General features: G+C 41.7%; 1 protein-coding gene across 13 annotated transcripts in view; it reads right to left on the bottom strand.

The window, feature by feature from the left end:
* Positions 1-14875, bottom strand: part of FHOD3 (formin homology 2 domain containing 3) — a 436559-nt gene that overhangs the window by 322872 nt on the left and 98812 nt on the right. Inside the window, exon 1 of one of the 13 annotated variants that reach the window (XM_033087592.1) lies at positions 5702-5724. The exons of the other annotated variants lie outside the window; for them this stretch is intronic. Coding sequence (XP_032943483.1) covers positions 5702-5708 — 7 coding nt within the window. The 5' untranslated portion in view covers positions 5709-5724. Of the gene's footprint in view, positions 1-5701; positions 5725-14875 lie in introns of those variants that run through there. 13 annotated transcript variants of the gene reach the window in all.

The raw sequence follows: 14875 nt of genomic DNA, 5'->3' as shown, positions 1-14875 counted from the left end.
CATGAAGCAGTTAAGCCCCTGCTTCCCCCACCGCCATCCTCACGCCCATCATTCCTTGTTCTCTGCTCACTTGGGTACTAATCACACTACTATTTTTTCACTTACATCTCTATCTCCTCCTCCTGGAGGGCAACAGACAAGTTTTCTCAACTAGGATCACCAGGATCTAGGTAATGCCCCAATGCATGGAGGCATGGGCTCTGCATCCAAAAATCTCAAAATCCCAGGCACACCACTCAGCAACTGCAACATTTTCACTAAGTTACTCAGCCTCTCTGAGCCTCAGTTCCCTCATCTGAAAGATGAGAAAAATAACAGCACCCATGCAAAATAGGACTGTTGCGAGAGTGAAATGAAATAATGCACATAAGTGTTTCCCACAGTTGCAGCACAAAGTTACAGGGAGCATATATGTAGATGTGTGTACCCATACACACATCTACAATCTAGCTAACAGTTTTACAAGCACACTCAGTCCGTGCCTTCATTTAGCACTAACCATATACATATTTTAAATACACATGACAAGTGCTGACGCAATGATGCAATGACTTAAGAATTCCAGGTTAAAAAAAAAAAATTGGGTCCTTCCTGACAACAGATCAAAACTATCTTTCTGAATTTAAAAAATAAAAAATTCTTTTTCATTTATTAAATTCTTTTGGAGTCAAACACCACCATTAAGATCTCTTCCTTTGCACTATTTTTGCTACATGAACATAGCAACAACCCCTTTAGTGGGTCTGGCCACTTTTGCTATTATTCTGATTGTTCTTTTAATTGACTTTGAATATATTGTTAGAACATTTCTTCTCAAATTCGAATACTAAAAAATTACGTGACCTATACCCCACATTTCCATTCTTACCCTCCCTTGCGAAGTTGTCAGCCAAAGAAGTAGACGTGTTTGCCAAACTCAACGGCTATACTATATTCCTAAACTGTAATAATTCTTTTATTAACAGGATCATTGATTTCCAACGAAGTGTGACTAGAATGCTATTGCCAGTAAAAAAATCTGATGATTCCCAAATATTTACTGAGCCCCTGCTCTGTGCCAGACTCTGAGAAGGTGCTGGGGACACAACAGCGAACAAAAGATCAAAAGACCCTGCCCCCCATGAAATGAGAAGCACAGAGAGACAAGACAATGAACAACAAACATAAGACAATTGTACTAATGCAGTCAATTCTGCTACAACACCACATGTGCATTCCAAAACATCACCATGCTATTCAAAAATCACCTATTAAAAACCAAAGGGCATATAAGGGGGAAAAAGACAGGAACCTAATAAAAGTTGTAGCACAACTTTATACATACTGAGTGGTTAAGAAACACATAAATACTACAATCAATATAGCAGTTGACTGAGAAAAACACTTCAAGTGTGCCTGGAAGTGGGCATCAGAAGTGTGCCGCTCATGAGTAATTGTGGAGTGGAAGGAAGATTACCGGAAACTGGAAAGAAAGTAGTAACATCACATGAGGACAGAGTGTGCTCATAAAACAAAATATTAACCAGACAGATGGCAAATATTTGAGGTGTGTTTTGTATATTCCCATGTGGCTTGGCTTAGTTGGGTGTAGTTTTCTGCAATCATCTACTGCTTTTGCAAAGAAAATCACACATAGCAAATGTGAAACTCACATTATGCTCAAATTGTTCCCTAATTTGGAACAAATAGGATTTTTTAAAAACAAGTGTTATACAGAACTGAGTGTATAAAGGGTTGATTGCTGGGAAGTACTATAGCAAGATAAGTGAAATTAAGAATGGAGGTTTTGTTTAATTCTGTAATCTATTATTCTATACCACTGTATTCATTCTATACAATTGTTAATAGAAACCTATGTGTTTATTGCATTTATGTATGACCCTGCAATCATTGTGGTGCTTCTTCCACCTTCAGAAGTTCATGCTGTTGTCACAGGACCTCTGTTCAAAGCCCTACCATGGGGCCTCGAGGTCTTTTGACTATTGTCCACTATTATAAAGCAATATGATTTGATGTATTGAATTGACAGCAGAGTTTTTCCAAATCAGCCTCTCCACGTGATTAGTGACCCCAATCACATTCTTATCATCCACCATCTTTCTATTCTCACTGTGTGTTCAGGAATTCTCGTCATATTCACCCCGGCAAAATGCTGTCAGGTTGCTTTCTCTTTACATTTTCCCTGGGGTCAAAAATATAGTGAGATGCTTTCAGTTGTTCCACATACTTTGAGAACTTCACCCAAATTCAATCCACCCCTTTTCCAACCTCCTTTTGCACACCTGCCCGTTCCTTATTCTAACCCAGTCTAATCTCTAACAAGATTGCAAAATTGTAACCACAGCTTTAAATCATAAATATTGCAAATTTTCTGACATAAATGTGTATAAATAATGCTCCTCGATTTACAACGGGGTTCTGTCCCAATAAACCAACACAAATTGAAAATATCCTAAGTCAAAAATGCATTTAACACATCTATCCTACTGAACATCACAGCGCCGCCTAGTTGCTTTCTACTGAATGCATGTCACTTTCACACCATCGTGAAGTCACAAAATCTTAAGTCGAACCATCGTAAGTCTGTATTGCTTTTATTATCAGGAAAAGCTTCCATTATTTAATCTTAAAATTCATAAAAGAATGAAAATTTGGACATGAAGCTGCAGGAGGTAAAGAAGCCAGCAGAGGAAAAAGGGGGCATGTGTACAGTAAACCCCCAGGAGTCTGACTTGGAAGCAAGGAATGGTGGGGAAGTTGGGGCGGTGGGAAACCCAGGAAGGCTCCCTGGGCTGAAACTCCCAACCTACCACCCCGTTTGGTGGTTTTACATCTCATGTTAAAATGATGGAAATGTTAACTCTTTTCTGCTCGATTTCAAAAATACTAAAAATGTAAGCCAGTGGTTCATCTCCCTAATATACCCTTCTTACACATCTGATAAAAATGGCTTCAGTCAGTGTTCAGTTCAATCAGATTTAATTTATCAAAGGCTTACTCAGGGACAGTATTTACTAATCCGAATTGGATCCTCTTTGTTTCTCAAAAGGCTTTTTCATCCAGGGCTGCTGCTGGGCATCCCCAAGCAGCCTAGAGGGTGAGCTGGATCTCAGGCCCATCCCCACTCGAAAGGGTGGGTGCCCTTGGGCCGTATACGGCAAGCACTACTGTCCAGAATGGGCCTTGTCTTACACGAAAACAGGACTCAGTGGGTCCCCTGAACTGTTGGGAAGCACTGCTGTCACATTCCTGACAGTGCTTTCAGATCTGAGCATAGACTACGGTTTTTGCATCACTATTTGGTACTCCGAGAGGTAGTCCAACATATTCGAATTGGTCAATTTCAAATTGCAGGTGGGAAAGGAAGTTAGAACAATCCTATGGAAGACGGTCGGCAATACCTATCAAAACATTTAAGAACACAGACCATTTGACCCAGTGAGCCTACCTCCTGGAGTTTATCCTACAGATAACTTACATGTGTGTAAAATGGCTTATCTACAAAGTTACTCATTGCAGCATTGGTGAGTATGGCCAAGAATAGACAACAAACCAACTATCCATCAATCATCCATAGGGGAGGAATTAAATCAAGTTTTCTACATACACGTAATGGAATATTATGCAGCTGTTAAAAAAGAAGTAGAAAATTTTTTATTTACTAATATGGAAAGAGCCTCAAGAAATATATAATGAAAAAAACAGTGCACTTGATATATTACCTTTTTATTTTAAAAGGGGGAATAAGTTACACCTTTTCCTTCATGTATAAAAACACAAGGAATTAATAACACTAGGTGTGGTGAATTGGTGAGTTGGGGGATGGAAGTAGAGAACATAGCCAGGGATAAGAGGATGGAAATTTTACTATATAGCATTCGATACTTTTCAAATCTGTAGCCATGTGCATGGGCGACATTTTCAAAAAAGAAAGTTTAATTAAAGAACTTGAACATTTTAGAATAAAACTCACACACCTTGTTGAAATGGCATGCCTACTTCAAAAGTGATGGCTGTACATCAGTCTAGGAGGGAAGCTTTGTGAAGTACTGGGATCCCTGGGGCCCCTGCTCTCCTCTTCCTATCTCTGTTCTGGCCCATGGTCCCCCACCCATTCCTAGGCTGCCTCCTTCTCCTTCCCCAAGTAGAGACTGCCTACCCACACAGGTGCTGCTGTCCAGGAACCAGCCTGGCCCTGCTGACCCCCTGCTGATGCCTGCTGATGCCTCTAGCCAGCCCTAGAACTGGCTCGCGACCCAACACCACCACCAATGTTCATGGCAACCCTGACTGGATATCAAGATTGCATGTCACTGTTGTGTTCTTGTTGCCTGCGGATTCCAGAGAATTATTTTACAAGATCTGCCAGCAGCCCCACTGGACCCAGAGCCACATTTATACATATGTTTTCCACAGTACCTATCACCTTTATTGCTCTGACATGTTTTCTCAAGGGAGAAAAAAAAAATTAAGCCAGTCACCATTTTCCTTATTGTAACTTTCATTCTAAAATTTAACCCATCCAAAAAATTAATTATATACAATCTCCATCTTGTTTTAGGTTGTAAAGTTTAAGATCTTGGAAATACCAACTCCACAAACTCTTGGTTCAACTGAAGTAAAGTTTTCAGGGCCAACTGACTTTACAAACTGAGAAAAGTCCTAACAGAAGAAGTTATCTAACTCCCCATTGGTTACTACTTAAATAACTATTTAAAAATTCAAAAGGATCCCTCTCATTATCTAAGCATAAAAGTTCGGCTTAGTTCAATTGTGTGTATTTCCCGGCACATGAATGTCACGTAGCAAGTCAACCTAATCTATATTTTCATTTTTTTTTTTAGAAATATTTCAGTTTTTGAAACATGCCCAGGCATACTTTATTATCTTATTACCAGAATATATTCTGGTAATACGTTAATAAAAACCTTAGTGAAAACCAAGTAGAGTTGAAGGGCCAGCACGCCAATTCCAACAAGACTTGTGACGGTGGACGCTGTTTCCCGATGGCCACTGCTGGGCTTCGGCTGAGCTTCGGCTGAGTCACAGTCATATTTAACTTCACCATTTGTCTTTTGGTTAAGAAAAGGATGGGGGTGAAAGAGGCAGTGATAAACATCAAAACTCCAGCACTACTAGGGGTATTCCGCTGAAATGGAAGACTAGGAAGACATGTCTCCACTTACTATTGACATGAGTCAGCCTGTAGAACTTCCTACTTAAAATCCTGAACTGCCACCAGACAGACCCCAACTGTCACAAAGCTGCTGGAATGGGAAAAGAATGCATCCAGCACCCAACCTAATCACAGATAAGCTAAAGGACACTAGCCCAATGCTAGGGCTCCTGCCTGACCCGTTCCCAGAAGCTGGTTGTTACTTCATGGAAACACTGCTTTTCAAAAATAACCCTGAAGTATGGGGGTGAGAAACATTTAACACCCAATTTTTAGCCGGCGTTGGCTAAGGGCTCGTGATGAAACCGCCAGGTAAAACTTACTCTGAGCTTATTGATATAAGAGACCTGCTCCCCGCCTCACCCTCACCCCTACACGACCACCCTCCTGAGACAGAGCACACTGACCCTGGCACTGCACCACGTGTGAGCGGGCTGGCACGTACAAGTTCAATCACGCTGGAGGGCACAGTACCACACCAGGTGGCAAGCAAGACATGCGATGCTGGATTGGCGCGTGACTTACCATCCATTCCCTAAGTGTTCGCAGCTGGTTCATGACTTGCAGGCTGTAAATCTCAGTCCCCATGACACCTGACTGTATTTGACAGCCACAGACTACACCCTCAAATTGTAGCTCATCTGCTTGCAAGTGTGCACCATTAATTAATTCAGCACTGACATGTGCCTGGCACTGTCCCTTAGGACCAAAAGGGTGCAGACAGATCAGTATAAACCCACAACAACTGTAAGAAATACCAGAGCCCACATCCTCTCTTTCCAGCCTCTACACTCAAAGAGAAGCTCAGCTTCATAACATAGCGAGCCCAGGAAAGGACAGAAGAGGTCATCAAGTGTCATTGAACATGATAGGCCACCGGGAGCCTGCTGATGCCTCTGAAAGTCATGGAGGACAATGTCTGCATCAAGAAAAGGGACAGCACGTTTCCTGGCCCTGTTTTCCGGCCTTCCCAGTGTCCTGTGCTGCAGAGCTGACAATCTCCAGCAGGCTAACTCCATGACCCTTCTGGATTTGGAAGGAAAGGCCAAACAGAGTGCACCCTCTCCCCCTCGGCCGTGTTCCTCTGCAGCCACAAGAGGGAACGCTGGCCCCGCGGAAGCCTGCCCATCTCTGAGGTCCGTCAGATACACGAACTCACTATTTATAGACACCCCATTCACCCATTACTCAGGCACTTGAAGAGCGTGGGTTATTCCTAATCCAGTGTCAGCACAGTTGCAGGTTTGCTTTCAGCGTCTGCTCTTACAGTAAACCTAAAAATTACAAGCAACAAGCTGTTAGAGGGTAACTATTGAGTATCAACATTCTTTCCTTCCATGGTTTATGTCAATTTGTGAAAACATGTGTGAAGCATCTGCCTTTTTATTTAAACAGAAAGCCAGAGCTCAGATTGCTGTGCTCTGGCATTCTGTGCACAAACTGAACAGCTAAATTGGGAGCTCCATCCATGGGAGGGGCACACTTGAGTTGGGTCACCACAGCTGCCCTGGCCACCAGCTGCCCAGGAGGCCTCCACTTGAACCGAAGGGGGGACAGTCAACAATAGAGCAAGGCCAAATATTTAGAGAAAAGAGGAATAGTTCCTTATGGCCATACCGCTAGAAAGGCTGATTCCAAAGTACTCTTGACTGAAAGACAGCAAATCATAATTATTTCAAAATTCCTTTTACTGTATCCCGTGTCATTTCACATTTTCCTTGAATTTGACACTGGTGAGAATTGAATATCTCTATGGCCAGACCTATCATAAAACTAACAAACCTTAATTTTAACATTATACAGTCTTCTTAGAGCCCTACACTTCAACTACCTGTCCCTCCCACTAACACTGAGAATTCTCTCCCAGGCCACTGTTTGAGTCCTATTTATGAAAATGAAATTCCTATTTAGCAAGAGAATGCAGATTCAGACAAAAGGGTCTGACTTGTGTCACACAGTAAGAACAAGGCAGCAAAAGTAAACACTTTGCGGCATGCCTTTCCTGCAAACTTTTTTCATCCTGAACCTAAATTCCTCTGTTACCTCAGTTTCACAGTGATACTCCCAAACCTCGCACAGTCTTGTTCTTGCATACAAATCATTCAAACCAATGTGGAATATCTTCAAACTGTTTTTGCAAAAGCAACATGGGTGCTTTCTAAAAAAACTGCACCAGAGGCTAAAGCATTTCATGCAATCCTTCTATCCCTCACGTCTTCATTTAGAGTTAGGTAAACATTCTAAACGCTAACCACCATGAAATTCCTTTTCAGAGTACATGAAAATGTGAAACTTTATGACCATCTATCCTCTGAGATAGCCACCACCACTCTGAACCTGATCAGAAATGGGTGCTTGTCTAAGTGGACTGAAGGTGTGGCGTCTCCAAATTCCAAATGACAACCCACCTACAGGAGGAGCAAGAGTGTCAGCGGATCATTGAGGTGAAAATTGACAGGTCTGATTTTTGGTGGGAAAACCAAAGAATAGGATTGCATCTTATAATAGCATAATTATATGCATTGGGATGCCTAATGCTTTTCTTTTTTGTTAAAAGTAACATTTTTCAGCCTATGTTTCTTGAAGTAGTGGTAACCGCTAAGTATCAAAAACAAAACGAAAAAACTCTGTGAAACAAAAAGTTTTCCAAGACAGTAATGGTAGTTGATTAGATGCATTACAAGGAAATGGAAAGTCAGTAAAAGAAATTAAGGCTAATATTATAATCTTCTCTAAGGTAGTTCACTTATTGAGTGGCTTAATTATTTTCCAAATATCTGGGGAGGGAATGTCATAGAAAGTTTCCTATTTGTCTTCTTAACAACACTTTGCTGGCTCAGATATATATAGAACAGCAATAAAAGACAAAGTATGTGGTTATAGAAAGAGGTTTCTGAGGTATACAATCTCATGAAATAAAGGCATGTGTGCAGATATATTCTGGTTCCTCCAGTGCCTCTCACCCAAGCTGAGAGAAAATTAAGTAGAATTAAAGAAGTAGATGCTCCTTGACAGACAAGAGAAAGTTGGACAGCAAAGGAGGCTGGATGTGGGGTGACCCCTGCAGGCTGAGGGAAGGGCATGGGAGGGCAGAGGAGACACTGGCTGGCAGGAGGAGGTGCTTATACACTGGTCTAAGGGCACAGAGGTGGCTTCAAGGCAAGGGTGAGGGTTGCTTTAAAAGGCTTTAAGCAGCAGAACGTCAAGGGCAGATCTGCATTTGGGGAAGATCACCTGCAAAATATATGGAGGAAGGGCTGGCAGAGAATCCTGCTGGAGGAGACCAGAGGGAGAGTGTCACAAAAGTCCAAAAAAGAGGTGCTGAGAACCCCACATTAAAATGGTAGGAACTGGAATGGAGAGAGAGGATTCATGGGAACAACTTGACAAATCCAAATTATGTAACAGAAGTGCTACTGTTGTGATGGTGTACCCACGAGTAGAGCATGGCTCACTCAGTCACCTGTGTCAGGTGACAGCTCCCTGAAATGAATGAAAAATGCCCAGGATGGGGCTTAAGGACTTGTCATGCTTCCTAAGTGATGTCCAACCCATTTTTCATATTCCAGTGTAATGACAAATGGTTAAGAAATGACATCCCTGTCTATGATACTCAGACATTTAATGTGTCTCACATTGATTTGAAAAACAAATTTACTTCCAGCTGATGTGGCGGTTAAACGGTACGGAAGGCAAAGAGATCATCTGATGGTCATCTGGTTGGATATCAAACTTCATCAAAGAGACCAGATTCCTTTCTCTTGCAGGGATGCTGTGGCATGCAAAGGAGAAACACCACCCTTATTATGCGGTCTTGGAAAAAGAACCGCTTGGTGGTGGGACAAGAATGTCTGTCTGAAATTAAGAATATACAAGTGAATATATCCCAGAGTTTGGTATTTCTTTTAGGATTTGAGAAACATGATGATAATTTTAATCCTATTGGAAATGACTTACAATGTTACTGGGGTTTATGCTAAATATAGATTTAAAATATCAACCGATTAACTATTTACTGCCTGGATGAAATAGTTGAAATGAAGCCGAAAAAGGGACCGTTTGTCCTCAGTGACAGAACGAATCATATAATTTAAATTTTAGTGATCTATGAATAAATCCTTGCATGAGACATTTTTTAGAAAGCCTAATTTTCTTCTGCAACTTTTCTTCCTCTTTCTCTCGCTGATTGCCTCATCCATTCTCATCCTACATCTCTCCTTCTTGCTGTTGTGATTGTCTATCAATGGAGACTCACTGCTCCCTCCTAATTTGATGTTGCTGATATGTTGTTAACGAAGAAATGAGATCATAAAGCTCACAGAAATATATGCAAAATAAGAATAAACAAGTGTTATGTGAAGGCCTTTCCTCTGTGCAAAGAGAATTTCGGCAGCTGGCTGACTTTAGTTCTCCCACTGACCTGGGCATCAGGGCCTGTCCTCACCTCAGCCTGCGCGAGTCACAGTGAGAAAGGAGCACTCAGCAGAGGCTTCACACCTCCCTGAAACACTGTGAGGATCTCTCAGCCATGGGGTCCAGAAATGGAGGTGTCCAACACCCTTCCCTGCAGTCCCTGCTCCCCGGCTCCCACCCCATACCCTCCTGCTGGCCAGGTCCCTTGGCTACCCGGGTATCTGCATCTAGCCCAGAAGAGTGGCCTGGGGGAAGCCCTGCCCCACCCCTACCAAGCACAGGGCAATCCCCCAAGAGGCCCTCCGGAGCCCTGAGCTTCCGCCACCAGCCAAGTGCTCTCCTGCCAGTTTCAACTTGATTTCTGGGAGCTTCCATTTCCCCATCCTAAACCCACTGCCACTTACTTCTCTGCTGAGCTGTGAGAGTTAAAGAGAATGTTCATGAAACACCCTGCCCAGATCCAACCCATAGAATATGCTCAATAAACTGGGAGTGGGGATGGGAGGGGGGTGCTGTCACTATCGTTGTCAGTGTCACCACTGGCAGCCAACTGCGACCATGGCTCATGCCCTTGGCCCAGCATACAGCTGCACCAATAGACGACGGGAGGAGCTGACATGGGTGGACAAGTGCCCACGTGGCTGGTGGCTTCAGGTAAGCCAGGGGCTCTCCTCACCCTGTCCTGGTGTTGCTCTAGCCCTTCTTGGTCCTGCTGCCACCTTTGACTCTGAAACTCACTCTGATACATTTAATAACGGATAATCATGTGTGGCCCCCCCCCCCCTTACAAAGCGTTCTTCATGCATTCTGGAAGACGGTAGAGTAATAGAAAGAGATGGACATCTTGAGGCCAGAAGGATTTGGTTTTCAACCTTTTCTAAGAAAAGGACTTTTACATCAATGAATTTTACAATGAAAATCACTTTCTTCATCTTAAAACAGGAAGGACTCACTCACTTACGCTGCCATGTGGCGCTGCTGAGACCATGGACATCCAGACAGCGACTCCTGTCCTTGGCACATGACAGGTCCTCAAGAATTCAGTCTCCTTCCTTCCGTCTTCTGTTTGTCTCTCCCAGCAGCTGTCTATATGTGTGCAAAATGAGGCACACCTGCTGATTTAAATGTGTTCAGCTGAAACGCTGAATCACCTGAAGCACAATTGTGAACATTTTAACTCTTCCATTAACCTTGCTTCTAGGAGCAATTTTAAAATATTTTTAATTAAATTTTAAAAGGATATCGGCAAATTCAAAAATTTTGGAAATAGAGAGCAGTGATGGTTGCACGTGAATGTCATTGATATTACTGGTTAAATGGTTAAAATGGCAAATTTTATGTTAAATTTTACCACGCCTAAAAATGTTAATTAAATTATATATAGAATATAGTGAGTTCTGGAGAAGAAGGGAAGCTAAGTGTTTTGATAAATATAAGTAGTGTGCCTTAACATTGTCCATGAATGAAAAATACAAGTCCAAACTGCCTGCCCTTGTAGGTGCAGCTATGCTTAATGAATGGGGATCTGATGTGAAACAGTCCATCTTAACTCCAAAGCAACTCTTCATCCACAAGGAAAGCAGCCCTGGTCATGCTCATCCTGCCAAGCAGTCAGCAGGCATGACTTCAAAGCACAGCCCACAGAACCACCCGGTACCACGTTCTAGGCTTCCAGCTAGAACGGGTCACACGTCCTACTTTTCCAGTCAGGACAAACATTAAAGAAACCTCTGGGAGGGGTCACAGTCTCACAGGGGTCTCTGCATGCACGATGGAGGTGGATCTGAACATGGTAATACTGAGCTGCTCACCTGGAAAATAAGCACCTTTCCCTCTGGGCAGGCAGGACCTCACTGTCTACCCATCACCAAGATACCTTTTCTTAAGACCTCCTTTTCCAAGCACGACCTGACAACAACTTTTGGAAATGTGAAAAACAGTCAAACTTTTTGACAGGTTTCTCATGCGTATTACTGAAAACTCAGGTGTCTAAATGATGCAACGGTGTTTCTAGGAAAGGTGCAGTCCCCTGTTTCGGGCCCTGCCTGTTGCTGGCTCTTCTATCGTGTCTTTCATTAAATGACGATTCACCATGTGCCCATAACGGCCAGGGGCCCTGGCCAGCCCACAAGGACACCCTCATGGACGAGATGTCTGGGACACGTGTTCTCAATGACAAAACTCTCATATCTTTCGTTCTTTTTCACATACTGGCTTTTTATGCTCTTTTCCATATTAGACTTTCCTACCTAATCAATATTTTCTAATCTTAATTGTATTTAATAGTGAATTTTCTCTAATCAAAACAAAACAAAAAGAATCTGAAAGGACTATGGCAAAGGTATTCTGACTTTTATAAAATTGTTTGAAGAGCAACTTCTTCTCTCTACCTTAAGTCTTGTTTTAGGGGGAATAAGTTCATCTGGGCAACTCTTCTCCAGAATCTCATTTACTGTCACATGGGGGAAATGTCATGATCACCTTCCAAGACCTACAGAAAGCTTCCCCAGCTGTTCAAGAAGAAATGTGCTTTTATTCCTTGTCACTTGTCAATCACCCTGACTTCAAATTATGTGCATTTAAGCAATAAATAATTTTATTTTGGCTTTAAGAATATCACCCTTTCCCCCTTACAGTCAGCCATATTTCTATACGTTTTCATTTAATTCTAAATACTAGAACTAAAGTATTTTGTATTTCCTTGGTAAGTACCTTTATCTCAAATTGCTATTCAGATGCATATGTGAACATATACCTCCCTGCTTTTGTCCAGCGACCCTGACCGTAGCTGTTCTAAAAGTCTTAAAGAAAAGGGCACCGTTTGAGCAGCTTTCCAGTCCCCGCCACCCTCCCCATAAGGCAGTGGCCCTGAGTACTATTAACATCCCCCCATTTGCCGCCTATGTGAGGTGAGGAAGGGGGGACAGATCTAGTTAAACAAGCACAGAGCAAGCACACTTTCTACAGAGGGCTCAAATCCTGCTCCACAGCTCCAGTGACCCATGTGTCACCCTGCAGATGGCCCACCAGGGCAGCCTCTATTTTAGGAGTGTCTGGGTGACAATAAGAGAGGAGAGGCTGAGAGAGCAGCAATGGCCTAGAGCAGGGTCTCCTCAGAGGAAAAATCAGCAGGCAGGCCAATCTCCCTGTGGCCAAATGGTGGCCTCGCTTTAGGGTCAGAGGCAGGAGAGTGCCAAGGAGCACTGGGGTACGTTAAGTGCTCTCATTTTGGGAAGAGGAACCAGAATCTTGGTTCCTCTGCTTTTGCAAATTTACTAACAACTTCAGCAAACTTCGGGGCAGCTTAGGCCACGTAATGGACACAAATCCATGGGAGTACCTACACTGTTTGGTGCTCCAAACATTTTCAATTTAGGCATTCTAATTATAACAACAAAAAGTAAAAACAAATAAGCAAATAAACATAGAAAACAGTAAATAAGATGAAAAACAACCACTGAAAAATAGGAACAAGAAGGTGTCCAGAGGCCAGGACTTTGTGTGTTTTAAGAACTAGAGTTTAATGACTAAATACCCTTTAGCAAATGTTAGTTTCAAGTATAGACAGACAGATATGAAATCAATTGATTCCTCATTGAGGACCATGTAATAATAAATGTTGCCCTTTGAGAAATTATGTTATTTTAATAACTTTCTTTATAACAGACCCAAGGACATTAACAAAAGCACTTAAAAGTTATAGAAGTGAAATTTTAAATATATTTATGAATTAATCAAAAATGTATGAGGATAGTTTTTTCAACAAATGGTGCTGGAACTGGATATCAACATAAAAAGAATTAAGTTGGACTCCCACCACTTTACGAAAACTAACTCAGGATGGATCAAAGACCTACGTGTGAGAGTTAGAATGATAAAACTCTTAAAGGAAAACATAGAAGGAAACTTTATGATTTTAGATTACACAATGATTTCTTACATACGATACCAAAATCACAAGGAGAAAAAAAAGAGGTAAATTAGATTTCATCAACATTAAAAATGTTGTGCTTACACGGACATCATCAAGAAAGTGAAAAGGCAACCCACAGAATGGGAGAAAATATTTGCATTTTCATATCATATATCTGCTAAGAGACTTGTATCCAAGATATATACAGAACTCTTACAACTCAACAATAAAAGAGCCATTAAAAAAAAAAGAAAAGGCTGAGGATTTGAAAACCTTTTCTCCAAAGATGATACACAAAGGTCCAATAAGCATATGAAGAGATGCACAACACTATTAACCACAGGGAAATGCAAACCAAAATCACAAGGAGATACCACTTCATACCCACCGAAATGGCCATCACCCAAGAGACAGACTAAGCAACATTAGCAAGAATGTGGAGAAACTGAAACCCTCATACATTGCTGGTGGGAATGTAAAATGGTACGGCTGCTTTGGAAGACAGTTTGATGTTTCCTTAAAATGCTAAACACGGACTTACCATATGATCGAACAATTCTACTCTAAATATGTATCCAAAAGAAATGAAAACACATGTCCCCACAAAAACTTGTATATGAATGTTCAAAGCAGCATTATTCATAATAGCCAAAAAGTGGAAACAAATGTCCATCAGCTGATGAATGGATAAACAAAATGTAGTATGTCTATACAACGGAATATTAGTAGACCACAAAAAGGAATGAAGCATAGGTAGATCCTACAATGTGGATGAACCTTGAAAACATTATGCTAAGTGAAGGAGAGATATAAAAGGCCATATGTTGTATGATTCTATTTATAATAAAATGCCTAAAACAGGCAAACACATAGAGACAGAAAAATAGATGAGTGCTTACCAGGGGCTGAGGAGGTTGGGGAAATGGACAATGACTGCTAATGGGTATGAAGTTTCTCTGTAACGTGATGGAACGTCCTCAAATGGTGGTGATAGTTGCACAACTCCATCACTATACTAAAAACTACTGCATTGTATACTTTGAGTGAATTATATAGTATGTGGATTATAGCTCATTAAGCCCCTTAAAAAAAAAAATTAAAAAGTAAGTGGTTATACCTCTGATAGGTTCACAGCACCACGACCAGGGTGGTAGGCGGTTGGGCCCGTGGGTAATGTCCTTTTCCTCTGATCATCTCCTTTCTCATGAGCATTGCTGCTGAGTGCTACCGTGTTTCCCCGAAAATAAGACCTAGCCGGACAATCAGCTCTAATGCGTCTTTTGGAGCAAAAATTAATATAAGACCCAGATGTATTTTACTATAACATAAGACTGAGTTTTACCTAAGGTAATATAAGACCGAGTCTTATGTTA

The sequence above is a fragment of the Rhinolophus ferrumequinum genome, chromosome 19, assembly GCF_004115265.2.
Source record: "Rhinolophus ferrumequinum isolate MPI-CBG mRhiFer1 chromosome 19, mRhiFer1_v1.p, whole genome shotgun sequence".
NCBI lineage: Eukaryota > Metazoa > Chordata > Mammalia > Chiroptera > Rhinolophidae > Rhinolophus > Rhinolophus ferrumequinum.
Note: the sequence above shows the minus strand (reverse complement) of the source record. Positions and strands in the feature narration are given on the sequence as shown.